At 61.2% G+C, this 25,272-nt stretch overlaps 1 protein-coding gene across 3 annotated transcripts in view; it reads left to right on the top strand.

The window, feature by feature from the left end:
- OSBPL5 (oxysterol binding protein like 5) overlaps positions 1–25,272 on the top strand; it is an 88,881-nt gene that overhangs the window by 25,057 nt on the left and 38,552 nt on the right. For 2 of the 3 annotated variants that reach the window (XM_070488432.1, XM_070488431.1), the window contains exon 2: positions 24,419–24,575. In XM_070488432.1, the coding sequence (XP_070344533.1) occupies positions 24,440–24,575 (136 nt within the window). In that variant the 5' untranslated portion in view covers positions 24,419–24,439. Of the gene's footprint in view, positions 1–11,630; positions 11,761–24,418; positions 24,576–25,272 lie in introns of those variants that run through there. The other variant, XM_070488433.1, reaches the window with a different exon arrangement.

Here is a 25,272-nt window from a genome sequence, read left to right as displayed (position 1 = left end):
GTGAGGTCCTCCAGGCTACAGGCTGCGCAGCTGCTCCCACGGGGTGTGCCATGCAGAGAGGTTTTCCAGGGTCCCCCGGGTTTCCCAGTGACCAGCACATTTTGTTAATTAAAAACAAAAAAATCTGTAACATGGTGACTCTAGTTGATGACACTGTATTGCGTCACTGAAATACGCTGAGAGAATAGAACTTAAATGTTCTCACCAAAAAAAGAGATAAATATGTGAGGCGATGGATGTGTTAATTAACTAGATGGGAGGGGTCCTTTCACAATGTGTAATAGTATAGCAAGCCGTCATGATGCACACCTTAAATGTCTTATGGTTTTATTTGTCAATTATGCCTCAATAAAGCTGAGAAACAAATAGGCTTCTCCTGGGATGACCAGGGTCCGGGGAGCGTGGGCTCCGGGGGGCGGGGGGCGGGTCTGCAGGTTCTGCTGGGAGCTGGTTACAGCACCAGGTTGAAAACACACACAACCGCCCTGCCAGAGATGGGACACAGAGGGGCGTCTGGCGGCCAGTCCCAGAGTGGTGTTTCCACGTGGTCATGACGTGGGTCACGTGGCTGCTGCGTGGCTTGTGTGGTCTCCTGGGGCACAAGGGCCACGTGCCATTATGAGGCTGGTGACCAGCTCTGCTGGGTGCTCGACGCCACCCCAGAAGTGTCCAGTCATCAGCTCTGGCTGGGAAATGGCCCAGGCAGGATTCGGGCTCCTGTGCTGGGCATCCGTCCTGGGAGAGAAGCCTTGTTTCCCCCAGTCATCTGGGTGTGGCCAGGAAGGTGTCCCCTTCTCCCAAGGGTCCTTGGTGCTGACCTGTCCACCTTGGGGAGGCCTGGTTGTGTGAGTGTGTCAGTCAGCTCAGGCAGCTGTCACAAGTATCATGACGGGCAGCTTGAACAACACTGACTTTCTTCCAGTCCTGGAGGGTGGACGGCCGAGATCCAGGTGTGGGCAGGGCTGGTTCCTCCTTGGCATGTAGACACCGTCTCCTCCCTGTGTCCTCACATGGTCGTCCCTCTATGTGTGTCTGTGTCCTGATTGCCTCTTCTTATAAGGACCCCAGTCACACTGGATTCGGGCCCACCCTAGTGACCTCATTTTAACTTAATCACCTCTTTAAAGGCCACATCTCCAAATACAGTCACATTCTGAGGTGCTGGAGTTAGGACTTCAGTATATGAATTTGGGGGACACAGTTCGGCCCATCACAGTGGGCAACAAGCGGCCAGACTGACCACAGTCCCCAGCACGGCAAGCAGGCTCATCGGTGGAGTCCCGGACTGTGGTTCTGTTTTTATTTCCCATGAGGACCAAAAGCTTGCAGGGGGTAAGATTTTAATGTGCTCAGAGCCTTTGGTACCCATGAATGTGTGAAAACGTTTTTGGATTCCAGTCCCTGAATCTTGACGGTTTTATATCCGCCTGGGCGCCCTGGCTCAGCCAGCATTTCCACCGCCAGGGCCCAGGATGGTGCCCTACAGGCCCCTGCCCTCTGCCGTTCACATGCACAGAACCACCGGCTTGCTCCCTCGGTCTGAGCTCCCCCTGTGGCCGGAAGTCCAGTCAGGCATCTGTCCAGCACTTGTAGGGCCAGCAAGCCTTTGGCCGTCACGTCCTGCTGCTCACTGGCCACCTGCCCACAGGGCCATCCCCTCTCGGCCCCAGCATCCCAGGCCCGGATCTGCTTCCCCGTCACTCTTGCCTCTGCTCCAGTCCAGCAAACACCCCCTCCACAGTGGCCCCTGGAAACCAAAGGTGACCTTTCCCTCAGGCTGGGTGAAGAAAGGGGACACCACACCAGTGGGCGTTGGTTCTGATGCTCACAGACCTTCTGTGCCGACAACTGTGCACGGAGTCCTCAGAGCCTGCCAGGTCTGCCCTCCTGCCCTGCGCTCTAGAATGCAAGCTGGGGGATCTTCCCCAGGGGTCCCCCCAGACCTGAGGGGTGCCCTCTGTGTGCCGTCCTTGCCAGGTGGTGTGGGGCTCGTGGAGCCCTCCACCCCGTACTCAGGAGGTGGGGAGGACTCAGCTGTGCAGAGCAGCTGCTGTTGAGGAGGGGAAGTGATGCCAGGAGTCCCAGACAGGCGCACTGTATGTGGCTTTCATATCTGGAGCCCTGCTGAGAACTCCAAATGCTGCAAAAAAGGGAAAAAAGACCTTTTCCACACAGCTAAACTGGGCTTCTGTCCATCACTCTCGGTGCAGCCAAGTGGGTCCCTTGGGAGCTTCCCCCACTGGGGGCCACCAGCCCTGCTGGGGCGGCCCCCACCAGCTCCTGCTCCCGCCGTCTGCAAGCTGCAGCCCGGGCTGTCGTTCGGTTTTCACACTGCGGTTTAACGAATGATGGGAGGAGGACACAGCAAATGAGTGTCCTCTGCCCTGTTCATTATTTTTAAACTGTGTCTGCTTTCAGTTTATTTTTAAATCTCAAGAGCACAAGGAACATGCTGTTTGTGTCCGCGAGCCTGTTCCCCTCGATGTGGCCTTTCATCACTTCCTGGGCTGGCCCCAGTTGGCCTCCTGGGGCAGGAATAACCCTGGGGGACACATGGCCCTCCAGGACCCACTCCTTTAGACCACAGGGGGCTTTCTCTGCTGGGGGCAGCTCACCTCCCCCTTTAAGGACATTCCTGTGTTCAGTGGAAATCTTTCCAAGATGCATCGCACACACAATGCCTTGCAACCTTAAAGTATAAATGAGAAAGAATTTAATCCTTTTCCTGGTGACTTGGGTCATTGCAACAATTAATTGTAATAATGATTACCCTTTTATTGAAGGCTTTTTAAATGACTTGTCTCCTTTAGTCCTTAAAACAGCCCTGAGCAGTAGGCCCCAGTATCATCCCCGTCTTATAGATGGGAACACTAAGGCTCAGAGAGGGGAAGAAACCTGCCCAGAGTCACCCACCAGCATGTGACAGGGCCGGGGCTGGAACAGCTCGCCAGTGGGCTCCCACCTGATGCTGCTGCTGTGACACCCTGACGCCCTGGAGCGCCACTGCCTTCCCCCCACAGGGCTGTTTGTTGATGTACTAAATGGCCCCAGACTCCTTTTCTTAAACTTCTTGGTGGAGGGGTTGTCAGTTACTTCCTCTTAAAAAAAAAATCATTTCTGCTTCTAGTCCACTCTTACCTGGAAAAGCATATGATAAGGTTGTTAGAAATGTGTGCAAACCAAGAGCGAGTGGGTGCAGAAGGAGGACCTGAGATCCGTCTGTGGGTCATGAGTGAGAGCGCTGATGGACCTGTGTTATGATGCTGGATTTAACTGCTAGAGGCTTTCTTCTTTCTGTGTTCTTGGCTGAGTTCTGCCTTCTCGTTCAAAGTCCAGTAGGGACCTTCATCTAGCAATAGCCAGTGGGTACCAAGCCCCCCCTGGAACCCAGACCTCCAGGGTACCATACAGGCGTCTGCTCTGTTCCAGCTCAGGACAAGCCGCCAGGTGCCTGGCAGTGCCATTTCAGGTGTGGAACCTAGTCTTAGGAATGGTCTGGGTCTTGTCTGCCCAGCCAGCTGGCAGGCAGCTAGTCCAGAGGCCCCTCACGGGTCAGATGGTGGCGCTTCGGATAGATTGTAAGAAAAAGGAAGCGAAGGAGGGGGGAGCTGCAGGTGGACAGACCCAGGGGGGCAGGCAGGACGCCTGCTTCAAGTGGGCAGGACTCCAGCCTGGCCCCCAGGGATGCACCTGGATGGTGAAACCGTGCAGGAGAAGGAAGTGAGGATTGGCAGGGCAGTTTGCTGGGAGGGTGGGGCCGGGGGGGGGGGGGCGGGGGGCGAACCGTGACTGGGACCTGCGTCCGAGGGCTCGGGGCAGCTGGACGGCTGGGGTTTGGACCTGGGTGGTGGTTATAGTGTTTGTTTAGAAGAGCTCATTATGCAGATGTCCGGGTAGTTTTCTAAATTTCCATTTTATTTTCTATAAAAGTTTTTAAAAGAAGCCACTCTGGGCGGAACCCCGAGAAGGCATCAGCCTTGGCCACCAACGGACAGCCTTGGTGGCCACAGAGGCCTGGTCCCTGCCCTCAGTTGAAGGAAGCATGGGGCCCTCCCAGCCAAGACAGGGCCCACATTCTGAGCGGCTTCTGGCTTTTTCGGAATAGCTGCCAGCGCCCGCGGACCCGCTCTGTGGTGTGCTCTGTCCAGCACCGCCTGTCCCGTTATTTTAAAGCATGGTTCTTGACATCCACTCAGTTATTTTTACATAAGTTAATTTGTTTCTAAAAGAAACTTTAAAGGTCACTGTGGTTAAAAAGTCATCCTCACTTGTAATAAAGAGCAGCTAACTCGAAAGATACAGGAACAGAAAACACTGGCTACAGTGTAGCTGCTGGACGCTCTGCCTTGCCAGCTGGTTGTCTCAGCTGTAGCTTTGTGGCCCGGGCACCCTGCCTCCGCTACCTAGAGAGTGGTCGTGATGGAGCCGCGAGAAAGACCCAGTCTCTTCTGCCTTGACGTAATCAGGAGGCTGGAAAGAGAATTTAAGAAAGAGGAATTTTCTCATTGAGACCAATGATGAGTAATGCTGCCCTGTGTCACCTGGTGTCACCCACGTTTCGGGAAGCACAGGTGATATACTCCCTTGGAGTCTGGCTCTAGGGGTAGAGGGGGCTTGCGGGGCCCATTCCAGGGTCTTTGAGAGCCGGCCCATCTCTAGGAGCGGGCGGAGTGGGACAGAGAGCCTGCGCTTGGAGACTGCGAGGTGCCCCCAGTGATGGGGCCGCCTGGGTGCCCAGCAGTGTTGCTGTGTTGTCTGGAGACCCCACCCCAGGGGACAGGCGGTGTCTGCAGAGTTGTGGGCTGTTCTCTGAGGAGCAGCCGGAGTTCTCTGTTGGGTTCATGCTGGGACGGTGAGCTCAGCTGCATGGGGCCGGGAGGGGCGCGTGGGGCTTCACCCTCGGCCCCCTGGCTTCTTGTGGGGGGACAGGGCCAGGGGCTAGTTTGGATGTGCTCCAGACGGGGAACAGGGAAGATGGTCGTAGTTGAGCAAAGCAGCCGGGTCAGCTTTGGTCTGCCCAGTTCTCCCGCCGGCTGTGCAGAGCGCTCACTTTCCTCCTGTCTCAGTCATGCCCAGTGGCAGAGAGTCCTTCAGCCTCGTCCTTGGGGTGAAGGAAGGGAGCACCCACTTCCCTCTGGTTCAGGCCATTCTGGCTTCCAGCTCTGAACCCTGAGTGTGTGTGTCCTGGGGCGGCCGTAACAAAGGACCGCACACAGGGCCGCTTCAAACAACAGAAACTTATTCCCTTCCAGTTCTGGATGCCAGAAGTCCAAAATCGAGGGGTTGCAGGGCCGTGCTCCCTCTGGAAGCTCCAGGGGTGAGTCCTTCCTGTCTCCTCCAGCTTCTGGGGCTCCAGGTGTTCCTGGGCTTGTGGCCGCATCACTCCAGTCTCTGCCTCAGTCATCACATGGCCTGCTCTCTGAGTCTCTTTCTTTTCCCATAAGGACACAGTCATCGGATCAGGGCCCACCCTACTCCACTGTGACCTCCTCTTCACTTGACCCAGCATCCACAGCACCTTCTTTCCAAATAGGTTCACAGTCACAGGCCCTGGGAGTTAGGACTTGGATATATCTTTGGAGGCCACCATTCAACCCCCTGGACCCAGGGGGGAGTCACCCCGGTGGGCGTTGGCTGGAAGCTTGCTGTGGCTCCTGGAGAGGAGATGGTTAAGGGCCGGGCTCTGGCTGACTGGCGTGGTGGAAAGGAGAGGGAGTGGCATTCTGGGAAGATGAGGGTGACATCACAGACCCACTTTGTCTTCCCAGCAACACTGGGCTTGAGGCAGGTAGGGGGGCTGCCTCATTTTATAGATGAGACTGTTTAGGTCTCCAGAGAAGCAAGGAGCCACCTGCGTGCCCAGGCAGTCGGGGCCCAGCTGGGAATGGACCCCGGGTGTGACCACTGGGGAGACTCCTCCCACAGGCAGGCATGCGTCCTGACTCCCCCCAGACTGGCATTGCTGCAGGGAGCTTTCGTGGCACAAACACCCGCTGGGCACAGGCCCCTGGCCCCGGAGCCCAGGGGGCGGGAGACCATGGTCCTCGGCCTCCTGGCTGCTGACCTGCCCCTGGGACATGAGCCCCTCATGGCCCATGGCTCCCTGAGTCCTGCCAAAGCGACCAGCCAGGCCTGGGCTCATTGGACGTGACCCACCGGGTTGTCCGCCCTCGTGCCTCCTGGCAAGGCTCTCAGTGCCCCCAGGCCCTGAGGAGAGAAGCTGGGGACCACAGCTGTGATTGCATCACATGTGTTTACCTGGGAACCAAAAATCATTCTTTAGAGAGCCGTCTAAAAGATAAAAGAGAAAAAAGGGCCTCTCCTTGCCCGAGGCCTCGGGCCTCGGGCTCCTACTCACTGCCTCTCTGCGTTGGGCGCGTCCCGGGCACACCCCTCCCCAGTCCTGCCACCCCCGGCTTCCCGGACCCCGGGCGCTGACAGTGCCCTCTCAGGAGGCCAGGGTGACACTAACGGGAGAACGGCTGCTGATCGGGTTCAGATCTGCTGCGTGTATGTGTCCATGTGTGTCTGTGTACACGTGTGTGTGTACATGCGTGTCTTCGTGGCGTGTGTCTGGGGAAGGGTGGCGAGGTCTCAGTGTGGAAAAGCGAGTGCAGGACCTCACACAGGCGTGTGCCAGCCCTCAGCACTCAGAGCAAGCACACTCTGCAGTGCCCAGTGGCCAGTGTGCCCCAAGCTGCCCGGCTCCTGGCCAGGACAGTGACCGCCATTGACACATCAGTGAGAGGTGGGTGGCTTTGACGATCAAAGAGGCAGAAAGGGAGGAGAGGCTGCCCTTGCCTTGCGAGGACATCGCTGTGCACCAAGCAGGGACTGAGGGGCTCAGGCACCTGGCTCCTCGTCTTGTTCACTGGGCTGCCTCCCAGGAGGTTGCAGAGCCTGGGTGAGGCCGCGGTGCACACCTGGCAGAAGTGGGTCCAGGTGCCTCCTGCCATTGGACCTTGAGCCATCCCCATGGTCTGCAAGGGCACCAAGGTTGGGGACTGGCCGTGCTGCAGCCTGACGGGTGGGGAGAACCGAGGAGCAGCGTTCTGTGGTGATGGTGGTGGTGATGGTGGTGGGGGAGGATGATGAGGGGCAGCCACAGTTGCAGGGCCTGCTGGAAGCCTCACCTGGCCAAGCTCACCATCGCAGCCCCTCTCCAGCCCGCCCAGTAGGGTGGGACGCTTGGAAGAGGTGGTCTCCGAGGGGGTGGGCACCCAGCCTTGCCTGGCAGCCGAGGGCAGCACTGGGGGCCCTGGCTCCTGCCCTCTGCCACCTGCCTGGCCTCGGGGTCTCTGGGGGGCTGTTGTTGACCTGCAGGGGTGCTGCTGTGATCACATACGCCCTGGAAAGCCAGGGAGCCGTGTCACAGAGCCAGAGCTCCTGACCTACTGCTCACCGGCAGGTGCCTCTGCGGTGGGCCGGGCAGGAGCCGGGCTGGGCAGATCACCAGAGGCTGGGCCCCTCGGCAATGGCCCCACGGCCCCTCTTCCTGCTTATTTTCCCAGCTGACCTGGTATCTTTGACCTTCCCCTGCTTGTGAAGGGCACCCTGGCCTCTCCTGTCGGAAGCCTCTGATCGAGCCGGCACCTTCCCCCGCTCACAGGCGCCTCCTTTGTTCTCCATCTTCTAGACTCTGAGCCCTGTTTGGGGAGATGGACCTCTGATGTGAGACTTCTCCCGTTGCTTTAAGGCTTTTACGAACGCTCCCTTTACCTCCAGGAGAAAGCTGTAAGCCTCTCCTTTTTCACTCTGTATCATGGAAAATGTCAAATATACAAGAGAGGACGGTGGACTGTTTGCGGCCCCTTGATGCCCTGCTGTCATCAAAGCCAGCCCCCCACGTGGCTGCGTCTCATCTGCCCGAACAGTGGCTTAAAATAGACCCCTGTGCTCGTCTCCGGGTCCCCACCCCTGACCTTTCCTCCTTTTGTCACTGGCCCTCATACCTGCCAGCAGGGAGCCATCGGGAGGGGCACCACCGGTAGAGCATGTGTCACGGGAGGGGCGGGGGCTCCCCGGGCTTCCTCCAGGTCTGTGCAGGGTCCCTAGGACAGGGTCCCGTGACTGTTCTCACACAGTGACCCTCATGCCAGCGTTGGAGGGCAGAAGGCCATGGGGAAGCTCCTGGAAGGTCACATGGACACCCTTCATGACCTTGACCTCCCAGTGGGGTCAATCCCACCCTCCCGAAAGATGCCCAGGAGACACTCCAGGCGCTGTATCACCCCTGCCTGGCAGAGACCAGGGTGGGCCTCTGGGGCGTGGGTCCCCAGCCTCTGCCTCCACCAGCGCCCCCCGGTATCCCCACTGTCTGTTCTGGGCCCCTCGGGGCTGCCCGAGGAGCGGCTCTAAAGGTGAGAAAGAGGTCACTTATGCAGTCAGCCCAGTCTGGTCCCTGAGCTCCTCATGTATACACATCCCAGTTGGTGGGACTCCCGGGAAGCATTCATTGGCGCCTACTGCTTGCTGACTGTTGGCTGGGCATGGGGGCCCAGGCAGGCTGGACCCCAGGCCTCTCTGCACTCCTCCAGCACCCTCAGGCCACCTGCCTCTTGCAAGATGGTCTTCTCCCAAGTCACCAGGCCCCCCAAAAGCTCCCTTCATCCCCCTGGGAGCAGAACATCTCTCACGTCTTACTCATTTTCAGCCTGCCCATGGCTGTGCTGGGTGCCTTTTCCGACAGTGATAGCGACACACTGGCTATGGAGACCCAGACGAGACCGAGAAGGCCCTTGTCACACATGCTCACCTACGCACACGCAGATGCTGCTATTTTCCCCAGCGAGGCCCTGCGAGCGTGCCGTGTTGCAGCCTGCTCTTGCAGCCTGCTCTGAGCTCCCTTCTGTTATAAACAGAGATCTCTGTCACCCTCTGCATGGCCACGACTAGCGTTCCCCCCCGCCCTGCAGCTCCCTTATTTACCTCCCTCCTACCTGTCGATGGGTGTCTTCAGTCCTATAAATAGCTCCGTGTGGTGCATCCTCCCCCACGTCTCTGCACAGATGTCGATTGCACAGGATTTTATTCCCCAATAGTAAATTCCCGGGAGTCGGATCATTGGCTTAAAGGGCGCATGCAGTCGACGTTTTGACTCATTCGCAAGCTGCCTTCCCTTCCCCCCTCCCTCTGTCCACGGGGCCTGCTTCTCAGCCGTGCCAGCGCAGGGCTCTGTGCCAACGGGATGTCCGCCAGGCTGACCCACAGGGTACAAGAGGGGAGCCCAAAAGCAGAGAACTCCCCACCAAACCACAGGCCGTCGTTCTGTCTGTCACCCTGGGCCAGCTGAGGTCTGGTCTGCCCTGCCCAGGCAGCTTAGCCCACTCCCGTCACCTGGGAGCCCCGCTGGGTGCCATGACCTCCTCCAGCGACAACATAAAGAAAGTGCCTGATGGACCACCAACCGTTCCAGAAGGTGGACAGGCCTGGGTTCCAGTTCAGACTTGGTCGGCCTCGTGCCCGCTCTGTGCCGCAGCCTTGGTCTCCTCGTCTGTAAAATGCACACTTTGCTCTAAATGATGCTCAGTTTTTGCTGGTTTGGGGTCTGAGGGCTCAAGTCTGTGATATCCCCTCCGTAAGTCGGCGCCTGATCACAGACCCCTGTCCCTGTCCCTCTCGGACGTGGCCCTTCCCAGCCTCGGGGTCCTGAGCCAGCTCCAGGCTGGAGTGAGATCGGACCCTCCCAGCCCCGCAGAAGCCGAGGCTGGGCCTGGCATGCAGGGGGTGGTGCTGGCCCGCCGGGAGGTTCCATGTAGGGGTGATGCCAAGCTGAGCACTGGGACGACCGCTGCCAGGTCTGGTGGGGTGGGGGCCGCCTGTTAGGACCCAACCTCAAGGTGGGTATCATAAAGCCAGTCCTGACCCAGGGGGACATGTTGGACCCAGGTCCAGCCCCCAGGCGCTCACTGCCCTCCCGTCGCTCTCAGTCTCATTTTTAGCTGTCACCTGCTGTCACCTGCTGCTCCCGAGGGGCCAGTGGTGCTTCCTGCCTCGGGACTTGTCATTTCATGGTGCAACCAATGTGTCAGGGAACAGACTCAAAACCGATGTTTCCTGTTGGCGGTGTGCTTCAGAGCTTTGATCCTTTTTGTGGCTGAATAATATTCCATTGTGCGGACAGACCACAGCCGGCTTCCCCATCCATCGGCCCCCCCTTTCGGCTGTTGTGGACACGCGTGCATGTTGCTGTGTGGGCTCCCGGGGGCCCCTTGAGGCCCGGCCCCCCTGCCCCTGTTCTTCAGCTGCCCAGGCACAACCAGACTTAGTGGCAGCCTCTCGCGGTCTCCACTCTCCCCACCGGCACAGTCAGAGCCGAGCGCTGCAGGGCCCCATTGCGGACGTCCTGGGTGGCTTGTCTGGGTCCTTTCCACCCCATGCCCCCCAGGCTCATGCTCCCTGTGTGTGAAGTGGGCAGATGGTCAGTGCCCTTCCCACCTGCAGGGCTGCTGTGGGGCTCTCGGGTGTCCCCGGGGGAGGGAAAGTCCTGTCGCTCTTCCAGCCCGCCTCCTGCCAGGCCCTGGGGAAACTGAGGCAGGCAGAGACAAGTCCCCGCTCGGCAGACCTTATGATGGGGGCTTGGGGAGGAGACATGAAAGGAGAAATAGTGTCGATGGATGTGCATTCCGACCTCTCCTCACGGGAGGGGCTGGGTCCAGGTCTGACGTCTGCGAGAAGGTAGAGAAAGCTTTCCGGAAGGAGGTGGTCAGCGGCACCGCAAGGGCCCAGTGCATGTCATGCAGACGATTCTGGTTATTGCAGACCCCCGGTTGGTGGCGGAGGGTGACTGCAGAGCACAGACCTACAGGTGCCGTCCAGGAGAGGGGTGAAGAAGTCCTGTGGTGCCCCTCCCGGCCCCCCAGAGGGTTTGGGGTGCGGGTATCGGGTGCCAACAAGGAGAGGCCAGCCACAATGTCATGAGGCTGACCACCTCCTCTCCTCTCCCTCATCAGTCGAAGCTGCCTCCCCCAAGAAGCCTTCTGGGAATGCCCAGCCCCAGGAATGCCTCTCCTTTCCCTCTGCCAGGGTTTTTGTCTTGTCCTGGGGAAGCTGAGTACCCAGGGGGTGCTCAGGCTGCGGGGCTCAGGCTAGGGCAGGGACAGGGTGGGTGAGAGAACAGCTGGAGCCCAAGGGAGGGCAGGTGGGGCTCTGGACAGCCGGCCCTAGGCCCCAGGCAACCAGACCAGGCTCCCGTTCCCCAGATGTGTGCCGAGTTCCTCTGTGGGGACCGTGATGGGGCTGGCCCTGGGGTCCTGGGCTCCAGAGCAGGGGGAAGCCCTCAGCGTGGCCTCCGTGTCTCATGCGTCAGGCCGTTCTCATGCTGACACTCGCTCACCAGGAAGCTGGGTGCCCTCGTGTGGGATTTGTTCAGGCCGGGGCCGTGGGCTCCAGGCCACGTCAGTGGGCTGGAGGGTCCAGTGAGCCTAGGGGGCTGGTGGCAGGGCCTGGGGGCCTGCAGACTGGTCACCACATCCTTGAAACGTCACCTACCTGGACTGTCCCCTTCATGGCAGGACGTGGAGAGACGGCCCGGTGCCAACCTGGTCCCGTCCAACTGGCAGGACCACTTTCTCTGCCAGACACTGACAGAACCAGTTTCCCCATAAACCACCAGGGAGGAGCAGGGGGAGGCCGTGCCTGCGGGCCGCCCACAGCCTGACATGGGGTCCCTGGGGGCTGCCACAGCTGGTTATCCCAGAAGGACCCAGAAGAGAGGGCTCCCACTTGCACCCAGCAGCTTCCCTCCCAGCTGGTCAGCGGGTGAGTACGGCCTCATGCTGGAGGCTGAGGGGAGGGGGGCCTGGAGCCATTCGAGACTCCAGGAATGGAAACCTGCAGGTTTGGGCTTCTGGAGAAACAGCGCACAGTAGGTGTTCAATGGACCAGGCTGCAAGAGTCAGCCATAGCTGGTTCTCACAGCCCCGTGCTGACCCACTGTGTGCAGGACCTGAGGGTGGTTCGTCCACCCAGATGGGTCCTCAGACATGGGGGCACCGGGGGCTCAGCACTGCCTTCCCCAGGACAGCTGGTGGTCAGGGGACCAGCACTAACCAGCCATGTGACCCTGGGCGAGTCACTCACTCGGGGACTCAGTTAGTGCATCTGTAGAATGGAGAGAAGGCAGGAAAATGGAGCACTTAAACGCTTGGGGTCTGCTTTGCTTCCAAGACTTAGGATCCTCCAGGCCCTGGACAGGGTGGGAGGCAGATGGAGCGGGGGGTGCCTGCCACCCACCTGCCGGCTCAGTCAGCGTTGGGGGCCGGGGGGGCCGCGGTGCAGGGTGGGGTGGTGCGCACACGGGTGCAGTGCTGAGCAGGGTGGGGATTGGGACCCAGAGAGCAAGGAGGGAGTTGCCAGTTTGTCCAAGGATCCCCCCTTGACATCAGTGAAGCCGGGCCCCCTCCTGTCCCCTCTGTGCAGCTCATATGATGAAACCCCCTAAACCCGTGTCCTGAAGACCTGGGTGAGCCTTCCACCTCCACGTTGGGTAAGAAAGAGCTCGAGCCCTTCTGGAAGGTCTGGGCTGGACCACGTGCTGGGTGGGAGGGTGTCTCCCCCAGTGCAGGTCCGCATGGGGGAAGCGGGCGCCCGGCCGTTCCCAGGAAAGCAAGACGCAGGGGCTTTCCCCGCTCCCGCACGTCGGTCGAGAGAAGCGTCTGACGTCACCAGGAGCAGGGAGGACTCGGGGTGGCCTTCTGCCACTTACCGAGTCCCCGTAGGCTCCTGCTGAGCTGGACAGACTCAGCCAGGCCTCAAGGGGCCGAGAGGCACATGGGTCCCGAGGGCTCTGTTTCCGTCCAGCGTCGGGGGACAGAGCGGCTGGGCGGCCGTCCAGGGCTGGAGGGGCCCAGCCCCATCGGAAGCCCTGTTCCCTGCAGGGGAGGGATCAGGGTGGGTAGGAGAGGAGGCCTCACCCCCACTGGGGGGGCGAGACCAGGGAGCAGTTTTGTGGCGAATTGTCTGTTAAGTGGGGGCCTTGGATGCATTTTCTGTTGTGTGTTTTACATCGTTGGTTCTTGGTGTAAATTCAGTTATTTTGGCCCAGACATGTGATCGTTCTTCTCTCTACCTCAGCCCTCCTGGGGTCAGAGTGTAGACGCCAAAATAAAGGCTCACTGGGAAGGGGGCGGCCGCATGTGGGAGGGAAGGGAGCAGAGACCCGACGCCCAGCTTCCCACATCGTGGAGGTAAATCCCCCTGGATGCACCCCCAGGCTGGATCTGGGACCACCCAGAGCATGATGCCCACATCCTGCAGCTGATGCGCCAGCCGAGCGAGGGCCCCACGTGTGTGGCTGACTTTCAAGCTTCTCATCTGTGGCCCCCGCGGACGGTGTTTGCAGTCACTCCGGTCGTCCCGGCTCTGTCACCTCTCAGCCTCGTCCTGCCGGAGGGTGTTGGTTTCAGTGGGTGCCTCCCCAGGAAAGAGGAGTCTGCCGTCTCCTCCCGCCGCAGTGCCCCGGCACTCCTGACGCATCAGGCCTGTCTCCTCAGGGCCGAGTGCCACAGACGGTCACAGTCCACGCTGATCCGTGAGCCGGTCACGGCTGCTGTTCGAACCCTTTAGGAGCCTTTTCTCCCTCAGTCTCTGCAATAACCCTACGAGTGGGAACTACCGTTAGCCTGTTACAGACGAGGAAATCGAGGCACAGAGAAGTTGGGTGGCCAGTCTCCCCTAGGGCCTCCCACTTGTGACCTTTGTGCTCTCATCGAGGTCCCCTGAGCCGTTGCCAATGACTGTAGCCAGAAGAGAGAATAGCGGGATGTGCAGGTGTGTTGGTCAGGGTTCTCTGTGTTTGTGTGTGTGTGTGTGTGTATGTGTGTATTGTGTGTATGTGTGTATTGTGTGTGTGTGTGTGTGGAGAGAGCTTTACTATAAGGAATTGCCTCACACGGTTATGGAGGCTGAGAAGTCTGATGACCTCCCATTGGGGCAGCTGATGGTGTAGTTCAAGTCCAAACACCGGCAGGCTCAAGACTCAGGAGGGCAGATGTCTCAGTTTGGGTCCAAAGGCAGGAGGAAAGCCGATGTCCCAGTTCAGAAGCTGTCAGGCAGGAGGGATTTCCTCTTACTGCAGGAGGGTCAGCCTTTTCCTCTATCCATGTCTTCAACTGATTGGACGAGGCCCACCCACACCGCGGAGAGCAGTCTGCTTGACTCAGTCCACCAATCAGATGCTAATCTCATCCAGAAACACCCTCACACACACGCCCATAATCATGTTTGACCAAATGTCATGGCCCAGTCAGGTTGACGCAAAATTAGCCATCATACCAGGTGAAGCTCACGGGCCCTGAAGCTGGGCAGCCTGGGTGTGAATCCCACCACCCCCACTCAGCAGCTGTGTTACCTTGGGCGGGTTTCTTCCCTTCTCTGTGCCTCGGTGCCCTCCTCCGTCCCTCTGGGATAATGACAGCACTTCCTGTGCAGGGGGTGAGGGTGGAGAGTGGGGACGGAAGCAGAGCCCCTGAAACAGCCTGGGACGGAAACTCTGAGGGGTGACTTTGCTGTTTTTGTTGTCTGCGTCATTTTAGTCCTTGTCTGCAGGCCTCTCTGTACAGGCGACGGGCTGACCCCCTCAAGTCAGTGCCCCCAGCGTCCCACGTTCTGGGCTTAGTGTCTTCTGGCCTTGGTGACCCTTGACCCTTGGCAGGTGGAGTTGGGGAAGGATTGGTGGCTCTGGGGTGTCTGTCTCCAGCGGCCTCTGGTCCCCAGGGCCCTCTGGCGGGGGCTGGGCTCTGTGGCACCCACACTCCGTGGACCAGCCAGGATTGGACAGTGGACGGGCAGGGGGTGGGCCTGTCCCCTCACCTTGGGCCCTAGGCGCTGGGGCAACCTGGCCTTGCTGTCCCCTCAGCTCTGGACATGAGGGACTGCCCGGGGCTCCCCCAGATCCTGGGGGGGCCTGGGGTTGGAGGGGTGGGCAGTGGATACCTTCATGAGACCGCCTTGGTCTCAGAAACAAGGACCCACAGCCAGTCGTGCTCAGGCAGGGCCACGTTTGTGGGAGAAGGGACCCGGGGCGCCCCAGCCAGGAGGCCCTCAGTCACTGGCTTGATGCCGCAGTTGGGGGTCAGCGAGAACATTGGCCCCCCCAGGTCTAGGCTCCCCTGGGTCTTGGGTGCCCCTCTTTCTTTTTAGGGAGGACCCTGCAGCCAGGCCCGGGGCTCTGGAGGCCCCACACACCCTGGAGCACAGGACTAGAGGCTGTTAAGAGTGGGTCCTGCGAGACCAGGGCCTCATCTCCCCAGCGTGGGCCCGGGCACGCCCCCCACGCAGCACCAAGCAGCCTGGGCCGGATGGGAGGGCACTTCAGATGACCTGCGACAGAGCCCCGGCGGTGGCGTGTGAGCGAGCGCACCTTTGCTCGGAGAGAGGGGTGGCTTGTCCTGGACGCAGAACCTGAGGGAGGGAGGAGGCCGAGGCTGCGTGGGCTGAGCTCCTGGCTGTCCATGAGGGGTTCTATGTGGGTTTCACGGCCCTCCTGCCAAGCCGTGCCTCAGTGTCCCTGGCCGGCAAACGGGGCAGGCCCCTCCCTGCAGGACCCACAGTGGGGCCGGCTGCGGTGTGGCTGGGGCCTGGATTCCCTGGGGTTGCCGTACCCCGCTCAGCTGGGACCTCGCCAGGGGGGTGGGCAGGGTGGGCATGATACAAAGAGGAGACACAGGGAGCCTTAGCTGCAGCCACACCCACGGATCCCACCACTGTGACCCCTGGGGAGACCTAAGCCCTTGGGGCCCCAGGGGTGTCCCCACCCGAGTTGTGGGAGTGCCACGTCACTGAGTCTCCTCGGGAGCTTCTGGGTGCTTTGAGGAGCGCCCCCAGTTCGTGGTCTGCCACTTTCAGCCGATGGTCCTCAGAAAGCCTCAAGGAGGAGGCCACTTGCTGCCTTTCCCGGGCTGTGGGCACGCGCCTCCACTTCCTCAGATGGCCGTGGTCTCAGGCCCCACCATGAGCCCCGCCTTGCCTGGAGCTCACCCCATCAGTCACCTGAGGGACGCAGCGGAGAGCTCAGCTGTGCATGCCCCTCCTGGGTGGCACCGCTCTCAAGTGGCACCACTCCCAGGTGGCACCACCCTGACCCTTTGCAGAGAGCATTCCTGTGGTTTGCCTCTTCCTGAGATGTGTGGAGAGGAACCCAGCAGTCTGACCAGAGAGGACCCATCATCCCCTTCTTCCTTCTGAGGGCTCAACCTCTGTTGATACAGCCCAAGATGATGGCTGCTGTTCAGGGAACCTGGGCTAGGTTCTCCTCTACAGAGGGAGATCCTGGGAAGAGATGCTGTGAGGTGGATCCTGCCTGTGCCCACTCTCTCACTGAACAGCTGAGGGCTGATGTGCCCCTCCCAAGTTCCCCAGCAGGCTTTGGCCCCAGCCCCTGGCTCCACCCATCCAGTGGCGACCCTCCTGGCCTTGGTTCCCTCTGTTTGCTGGCCAACTGCCGTGTGCTCCTCTGGGGCTGGTGGCCTTACTTACCTGGTTTTCAGGCCCACTCAGTGCCAGCCTTGGGGCCACTGCCTGATGCCCACCCCAGAGTCAGCTGAGGGGGAGCAGCTGCAGAAGGTCACATCGGGGGGTGGGGGGTGGGCAGTGGGAGAGACTGAAGCTGGAGGGGTCTGGAGGAGATCAGGCTTGCTTGAGCGCTGAGTCTCCCCCTCGGGGTCAGCAGTGTCCTGCCACCCCACCGCCCCTCCCTGCCTCCTGGAGCCACAGGGTTGCAGCCCTGCCGGGAGGGAACCAGACAGATGTAAGCTGAGGCCCCAGCCGCCCTGGCCCGCCGGCCCCCCTAGTTTTCTTGTCAGAGTTTCCCACCCACGCTTGAGGCTCCAGGCAGCCCCGTAATAAGGGACGACACGACCGTGGGCTCTGGACGGCGGTGCACCCAGCTTTGGCCGAGTGCCCCCGTGGCCGCCGCCTGACTGCTTGTCGGTCAGCCCCACCACCAGGCAGGCACAGCCTATGGCACCGTCTGCCCGTGGGGGAGAGCCCCCAGGCGTGTGGAGGACTTCGGGACAGAGGCCAGCCCCACAGCGCGGGTGGCAAGCATCTCGTCTAGAAGTGGAGGTGGGGTCACTCTGGGGCCCATCTGCCTCCCTGTTGCAGATGTGGACACTGAGGCCCGGTGCTGGCCCGAGAGTGGGGCAGGGACCCCGTCTCCTGCTGGCCCAGGTACCCCTTCTCCCCGTCGTCCTCTGCCCTAGCTCCTGCCTGGTGGCACTCCCCCGACAGCGCCACCACCAGGCAGCAGTTTGCAGCTGAAAATCAGAGTTTCCCTTCAGTTGGGCCTGCAGGCAGGGCCTGGGTGGGACGTGGTGGCATCAGGCCCGCAGTGGGACCACAGGGATCTGCTGTGTCCTAGAGCCGGCCAGGGAGTGTCTGCTGTGGGAAGCGCTCGGTGGGCGGCACCCAGGCCAGCCAACCATGGCCCTGAGCGCGGTTGGCTCCATGTCGGTCAGGAGGCCAGGGGGTGGGTGCCAGGGCCGGCCCTAACCCACAGCCACATGACCCAGCTGAGTCACCGAGGCGTGGCCTACGCCCTCCTCTGAGCAGGGCAAGCCACTTCCTGCCTGTCTCCTCAGGGCTCAGACACCCTGTGGCCGTGGCCCAGCCTGGGAAATATCTCGCTGGGGGAGGCCTGGCTCCCCTTGGAGCCGGGCCCCTGCCTTCCTTTCTGTCCCTGCCCTCAGCCATCTCCCAAGTGCAGGGGGGCAGGGGCTTGAAGCTGCATCGCGGAACAAGGTGTGCCTCGAGCCGCGCAACCGTGGCTGGTCATTTCCCCTCTTGGGGCCTTGGTGTCTGCATCTTTGAAAGGGGGTGTGAGATCTGCTTCCCTCACCCCTCGGGCATCACGGGAACCCCATCGGGTGGGAGGGACCGTGCGAAGGGCCTGGGGCTCCTGTAGGAGGAGCCTCCGCCCCAAAGCCCCTCAGGGCCTGAACCCCTGGACACGCCGGGGACACTCCCACAGGCCCATATGCACACCAGGTGCTCTGAAGAGGCCACTGCTCCCATGGGGGCTGTTTGCACTCCCCAGTTTGAGCCCCAGGCAGTTGATCCAGCCTGGCACCAGCAGCCTGGCACATTTCTGGACCCTCATGCTGGTGTTTGCTATTGGAGAGGGCAGCTGTTTCTGGGGCAGGGCACAGGGTGGCTCAGAAGGCCTGGGTGGTTTCCTCTGCACGGGATCTTCATGATCTCTGGCCCTGGGACCTTGGCGTGTATGTGGTGTTGACATGGAGGCTGCTGTCCTTTAACTGATGGCTGCTGGTGGCTGCTATCTTTAACTGATGGCTGCTGTCCTTCCCTGGGGCCTTCTGACTTCTCCATCAGGTGTGCTGATGGAGAGCCAAGCAAGTGGGCTGATGTTGCTTCATCCCTCAGCTTATCTGTGATTTCAGAGCATTTTTTCCTCAAAGCCTTCTAGAACCTGTTTGTTTCTGGCAGAAATATGAGTGCAGGCAGGTTTGCTGATGGCCAGACAGCAACTGCCTGCTTCTCCTGCTCCCACCAATTAATAGAGAGCCCTGGCTCATCTCCCCAGCCTGACCCTCCTCCCCTCAGCACAGCCGGGCTGGCCCCGTCCCGCTGGGCCACTGGCAAGAAAGCTGACCAGGCATGGTGGGCACAGGGTGGGCTCACACTTTGCTCGCTGTCTTGGCCTTTACAGGCCCCTCCCCGGGCCCATCTGGGCCTGGGACTCTGCCACCCCCACTCAGAGAAAACCCCCATTTACAGCTAGGGGCTCAGAGACGAATGTGGCTGGCTGAGGCCACACAGCCATCAGAGGCAGGCTGGACACGTCCCTGGCTCTGCATGGGCCCCAGACCTCTGCCAGAGGACGGGGAGGAATGCGGTCAGCATCGCCCTCCCGCTCCCAGGCCTGCAGGTGGGACGCGAAGTGAGTCCGGTTTCTCCCGGCTTCCGTCCCAGCCTCAGCCGTGCCCACCGAGAGCTGAGGCTTGGTGGATTCTGGCCCCGGATAGCGAGGCCCTGCATCCCGCCTGTGCGGCCCTGATAAGGCACCAGTGACCTTTCCTTACAAGGATCCCATTGTTCTGGCCCAAAGGTGGGCGTTTGAGGGGGAGCGGGGGGAGCGTTTGGAGGCAGAAATGCTTGGAAGGCGACTTGCGGTGGGAGAGGGGCGGGGAGGGGGCCAGCTCCAGGGTGGGGCGTCACCAGTGGGGTGGGCTCCGTGCCCACCCTCCACGCCTTGCTGTTGGCCCATCGGCCTTGGCAAGGGATCAGAGAGCTTGTCACCTGTCAGGTGCCCAAGCAAGTTGAACTCGGGGATCTGGGGCTGGCCTGCCCCGCCGGCTGCGCCAGCACCCTGACGGGAAAGAATACCCCCACCCGTTCCCACCCCCAGACCACCCCAACCAGGGCCGTGGCAACAGCTGCACAAACCCGGTGCTCCCTGAGCAGGGGCACCTGGGGACCTGGTTCCCAGGGGCACGTGCGTCCCCCAGCGCTGGGATCCCTGCTTGCTGGCTGGGCCAGCTGAGGGCTCCAACAGCAAACCATGGGGCTACTGTCCCCTGCAGAACCAGCCCCGCCTGCCACAGAGGCAGAAGAGACAGCTTCCTGAGACCGAGGGAGCCACCGAGCCTTCCAGGAACGGAAGCTGCTCACACCTGGGGCTCTGGCAAAGGAGAACCATGGCCCTAAACCCCGTGGGCCAGTCTGGAAAATGCTGCCATTCCCTCCCGGACTTAGGAGGCTGGTGTGGCCTTGGGTGCAAGGAGCAGGCCGCCGTGGCTTGCCTGCTGCATTCTAGGCCTGCAAACCCCTTTGTCTGAGGGTCGCCAGAGCCAGGCAGTACCGGGCCACATACACCCAGTGACGCCACTCCAGCCACTGCCCCTTCTCCTGCTTCCTGGCCTCCAGTATGAGCCTTAAGGGGCCTGGGGGTCTCTGGGCTGGGGTCTTGCTTGTAGAGAAACACTGGACCTTTCGGATCAGCATTGCCCCAGGCCCCCGTGCCAGCTGTCATGGCCCCCTCACGTGCAGGTGTGTCCACACACATGCTGTGCTGGGGACAGTCTCGACGTGGGGGGCGCCCTGGGCTCCTTCCTCCAGGCCCCACAGCGTCCCCTCGGACACTTGGACTTTGTGATAATAAGGAGCAGGTGAAGCCACAGCTGAAAGTAGAAACAGCCTCATTGACGCTGGCAGGAAAAGGACCTGGACACCTGTTGGCCAACGGCCAGCCATGTGCAGATGAGCAGCTGGCCCAGTGACTAGGGGTAGCAGGAGGGGGCGTTACTGGCATGGGGGGCACAGACCAGCACCCGGAGGTCAGGGAGGCCAACAAGGGCAGGCACATGTCAGCCCTTGGCAGCTCAGGCAGGCAGAAACCAGCGCCCCAGGACCCCGGGGCTGGGCCCAGAGAGCACCCCCCCAGCTCTTGGGTGGCTGGAGCCCAGGCCCGGGGTCTTCGCAGCAGGCAGTGCAGGACGGAGCAGGGTTGCTGCCCGCCGTGGGTACTGTCCCAGGTTGCTGCTGGCTCACCAGGGAGTCTGTTTCCTCATCCATCCTTTCCTCTTTCCCTCCCTCCCTCCCATCGCTTCATCCTCCTCCTCCGTGCTCCCTCCCTCCCTCCCTCCCCTCATGAGTGGGCTCCCGTGGGGGCTGCACACCCAGGACCTGCGAGCCTTCAGTGGTCAGGGGGAGGAAGAGGGCCATGGACCACGGGCGCTGTCAGCCCAACATCAGGTGGACGGTCCTCCCAGCTCTCGGCCTCCAAGGGCCTGGAGAGCCTCTCGGTGCCAGAGTCCCCCCGCCTCCTGCCAGCGCCTCCATCCCCCACTGCCCCGGGCTCTCTGATCTTTACTATACCTGGGTGGCAGGCGGCCTGGAGAGGGAAGTTCACCAGGGTTACGGTGGAAACTGGCTCTGGCCACCTCTCCGAGGACCCTCCCGTGACCCGCAGATGAGGAGGAGTGAAGCCTGGGGGCATTTGCCCTGGGTTTTTGCCTCTATCCCCCCAGGAGCTTCTGGGGTGCCCAGCCCTGTGTCCCTGCTCCCTGCTCCCAGTGCTGGGAAGACGCAGTGAACAGGACACGCACATCCCCTCTCCTAAAACTTGCATCCTGTGGAGGGAAGAGAGTTAACACAGAAGAGAGGAAGGCAAAAGAGACAGCTCCAGGAACCTCAAGCGTTATGTGGGGAATTCACATAGCATGAGACACGAGGACTGCGACCCTCTGGGAAGTGGCATTCAAGCTGAGTGTGGAATGCGAGAAGATGTGGGCGAGGGCATTCCTGGAGGAGTTCCCGAGCAGGGGCCTCCCGGCAGGATGGGCTCAGCATTTTCGAGGAACATAAGGGGCCAGTGTGGCTGGGCCGAGTGGATGAGAGAGTGGATGGGGAATGAGGTGGCAGGGCGGGCAGGGCCGTGGACAAGGACAGTGAGTCGGGACTGCGTTCTAAATGCAGTGAGGAGCCACTGGGGAAGTGGATTTCCCTTTGCAATGAACAAAACTTTCCCCAGGCTTGACCCCCACTGAGATAACCCCTGACCTGCAGTCGGCAGCTGGAAACAGCAGCCAGGGATGGGCACTGGGAAGACCAAGGGAGGGGTGTCTTCAGGAGAGCTGTGTAGACCCCAAGACCTACTGAATCCGAGGTGGCTTGCTGGGGCTCGTGCACTGGTCTGGGGTGTCGGTAAACAGAGCGACAGTCACTGGTACACACCTGTATTGCATTCAGATTGGTGGGTGTCTGTTCCATACCAGCAGTTCAGTCATTAGAATGTCACCTCTGATGTGTCTGATCTGTGGGTGAATAGGAAGGAAGTGGGGAAGGGAGGAAGGAAAACCTGGCTGCTCAGCTGACTGGCTAGAAAGATTCATGGAGGAGGGAGGGGGTGGAGAGATGAGAGCTTGGTTGGATAGTTAGTGGATGGATGGATAGACAGACAGACGGGCAGATGGGTGGATGGAGAAATGATTGGATGTTTGGATGGATAGGAGGTTGGATGGATGGATACCTAGGCAGGTGGCAAGATAGATAGATGGATGGATGGATAGATGGATGGGTGGGTGGATGGATGGGTGGGTGGGTGGGTGTGTGGGCAGGTGAATGGATGGATAAATAGATGAGTGGATGGCTGGGAGATTGGGTAGATGGATAGATAGGCTAATGGAAAGATGGAAGGATAGGTGGATGGATGGAGGGTGAATGGATAAATAGATGGAAGGGAGGGAGGGAGGGGAGAAAGAGAGAGGATGGTGTAGTGAGTGGATGGCGGAACTCACAGACTAATGAGCATCACTGGGCCTTAGCAGTGCTTGGAGAAGGCATGGAATGGGATCTGAGGAGAAAGGCAGTCAGTGATCCCCAGGCCCTCCCACCCTGCCCTGGTAGAGCCAGGCCAGATGGCCAGATGGGGGAGCTGAGACAGAGCTATGAGCAAGAGCCCCTCTACCTGCCCCGAGTCTGCAAGACTCAACCCCTGAGAGAAATGAGGCTCCAGGTAGAGGAGGCCTGCCTGTGCCCGCATCGCGCATCACTCTCCCCAGCAGCCCCCAGGGCAGGATGGCGTCTGACTCACCTTGGCTGCCAGCCTGGTGCTTGGAATGTCTCGGCTGGATGTTGAGTGAGCCAGGCCTCCTCTCAGGCTCTGGCTCTCTGGCCTGAGGCACACCGGTGCTGGCAGCACGTGTCCACTGGGACTCCGATAAGCAGGTCTGGGCTGCCCAGGTGCCACTCTCTCCCCCAGCAGGGGGTTTGCTGGAGGCCCAGCTGAGACGGGGAGAGGGTAGACTCCTCGGGAGCCAGGTTTTAGACTCCAACATGGCTCAAGCACAGGCCTTGCTGCTTATTAGTGTGTGACGTCGGACCAAAAACCCCAACCCCTCTGACACCAGTGTCCCCACCCCTGAAATGGCAAAGGTAACAAGCTTAGCCAGGTGACACGAGAGGGAGCAGGAAGAGAGGCCGGAGGGGCCGCCCAGCCCAGATGCAGCCTGGGAGCCCCTCTCTCGGAACCCTGGGCAGGGGGCACAGAGGAGGTTCTAGGGCTGTAGACAGAGGCCCCAGGCCCCCTGCCCACTCCTGAAGCCACCCGGTCACCTCAGGAAGGGCGCTGCGTGTCTGCGGCCCGCCCAGGAAGGCCCCGGGCCACAGGAGAAAGTAGCCTTTGTCCAGAGCTTGGCAGGCAGCCCTCCACCCACCCAGGGAGACGGCAGGCACAGCCCCGGGCCTGGAGGAGAGGTCGGTCAGCCCTTGTGGAGCGCGTCCTCGGGGAGAGGACGGAGCGCAGGACTAGGGGCTGGAGTCCGGCTCTGCCAGCGCCTCCCGGCTGTGCCCACAGGGCGAGGCCTTCGGCTCTCGGAGCCACGATCTGCTCATCTATAAAGGGGGCTGACGGCGGCGGGGCCGGTGTCGTCAGCTGTCAACCGCGTGCCCCAGCCCTGCTTGGGGTAGGGCTGTGAGGGGGACAGGAGAGAGGGAAGGAGGCCTGGCAGTGGCAGGGCCCGGGAGGGCGTGACAGGCGGCGGGAGGACAGACATGGAACTCCCCGTGGCTGCTCCTTCTGTGGGGCCCCCAGGCGCTGTCTCAGGCGGTCCTGGGAGGGAGGGAGTAAGGCAGCTCATCCAGGGACGCAATGTCTTGGGGCGGGTGTGTGAAGCCGGGTGCACCTCGCCTTGGCACCCCTGTGCTTTCTCTGCGTGTAAGGAAGGTGCCCTGGGAACTGCAGCCGGGAAGACAGACTGAAGGAGCGCGGAGAGGAGGGGCTCCTGGCGTCCTTGGACGGGATGGGCAGGCCAGGCTCAGGGATGGCCCCAGCACCACCACCTCCCTGCACTCTGGGGCCACCTGTCCCGCCTGCCTGCATCCCCTCTCTTGGGGCAGCTCTTGGCCGGCCCCCCCCCCACCCCGCGTGCATCAGTGCTGTCTCCCCACCATGGAGCTCCGTCACCTGGGAGGGAAAACCTGGTGGCCCAGCATGGGTCAGGGGCCCACCCCAGGGCCACTGGGCTGTGGCCAGGGTCTTAGGGAGCCAGTTGAGCACTGGGCCTGGGAGGCGGGGTTCTCAGAAAGAGGTAGCTCCACACCTGGGGTGGACTGCAGTCCTTACCCGGGGGGCTGGTCCAGCCTGGCTTCTGACGAGGGCTTTGTCACAGCCCATCCTCACTCATCAGCCCTGGAAAGCCTGAGCTCGGCCGGGCAGCCCCCCCCGGGCCGACCGCCCCTGCTAACTGCAGGCCCCTTGGGCCCTGCTCGTCCCATTTCTGAGATGTCCCCTGAGTGGGGACCTGAGCATAAGACACGGTGGCCCCCACCACTCACCCCTGACCTTCTGGAGTGTCTTTGGCCCCCTGGCCAGGGTAGGGGAGGATGGCTGCCTGCATCCAGGCCCCAGGGCCGCCCGTGGTCTCTGGCGCGGTGTGACCCATGCTCTTCTCCCTTCCAGAAGCCCCCCAGCGCCCAGGCCATGAAGGAGGAGGCCTTTCTCCGGCGCCGCTTCTCACTGTGCCCGCCTTCCTCTACCCCTCAGAAAGTCGACCCCCGGAAACTCACCCGCAACCTGCTCTTTGGGGGAGAGAATGAGCTCTACCCTCTCAGCCCAGGTCAGTGCTGGCCCAGGCGGCCCCCGGCAGCTGGGGCGAGGGCGAGGGGTGGGGGCTGGGCAGCCGCCAGGGCCTGGGTCCTCCCTGGCTTTGCAGCCTGGCTGTGTGATCTTAGGCAGGTCGCTTCCCCTCTCTGTGCTGTCCCTGTCAGTGGGGTCGATAGCCTTGCTCTGCTTCCGCCCACCCCAATGCTGGGTGCTGTGCGGGACGGACGAACAGAGGCCTTGCCAAGCAGTAAAGAGCCGTGGCCAGTGGGATCAGGTGAAGCCCATCTGGAGCTCAAGCAGGGGGCTCCCCAGTCCAGGCTCAGGGGGCAGCTCGTCATCCTTGAAGAGACAGTGTGGTGCACTGGTCCCAAACACAGGCCCCGGGACAGGCAGCCTGAGTTCCAGCCCCAGCTCTCCTGGCTGGGTGACCCTGGGCCAGTGGCAGGACCTCTCTGGGCCTCAGTTTGCTCATCTGTAAAGTGGAGATAACATTAGTACCTGCTCCCAGCTTCAGAGGCATCCTGGCTCTGGGGGGGAAGCTTCAGACGGGGCTGCTCTCGTGCAGCTCGGGGGTAAAGCGCTAAGGACGTAGACCCCTGGGTCACCTGTACCTGCTGCTGCTTTCGCGGCTCCAGGCGCCCCCATCTCCCACCTCTCCCACGTCTGGGCTGAGCTCTCTCGGCCGTGTCTGTGACTGCTGTCCCCCCAGC

Source organism: Equus asinus, chromosome 17 (assembly GCF_041296235.1).
Source record: "Equus asinus isolate D_3611 breed Donkey chromosome 17, EquAss-T2T_v2, whole genome shotgun sequence".
Classification (NCBI taxonomy): domain Eukaryota; kingdom Metazoa; phylum Chordata; class Mammalia; order Perissodactyla; family Equidae; genus Equus; species Equus asinus.
This window is presented reverse-complemented; position numbering and strand designations above follow the sequence as displayed.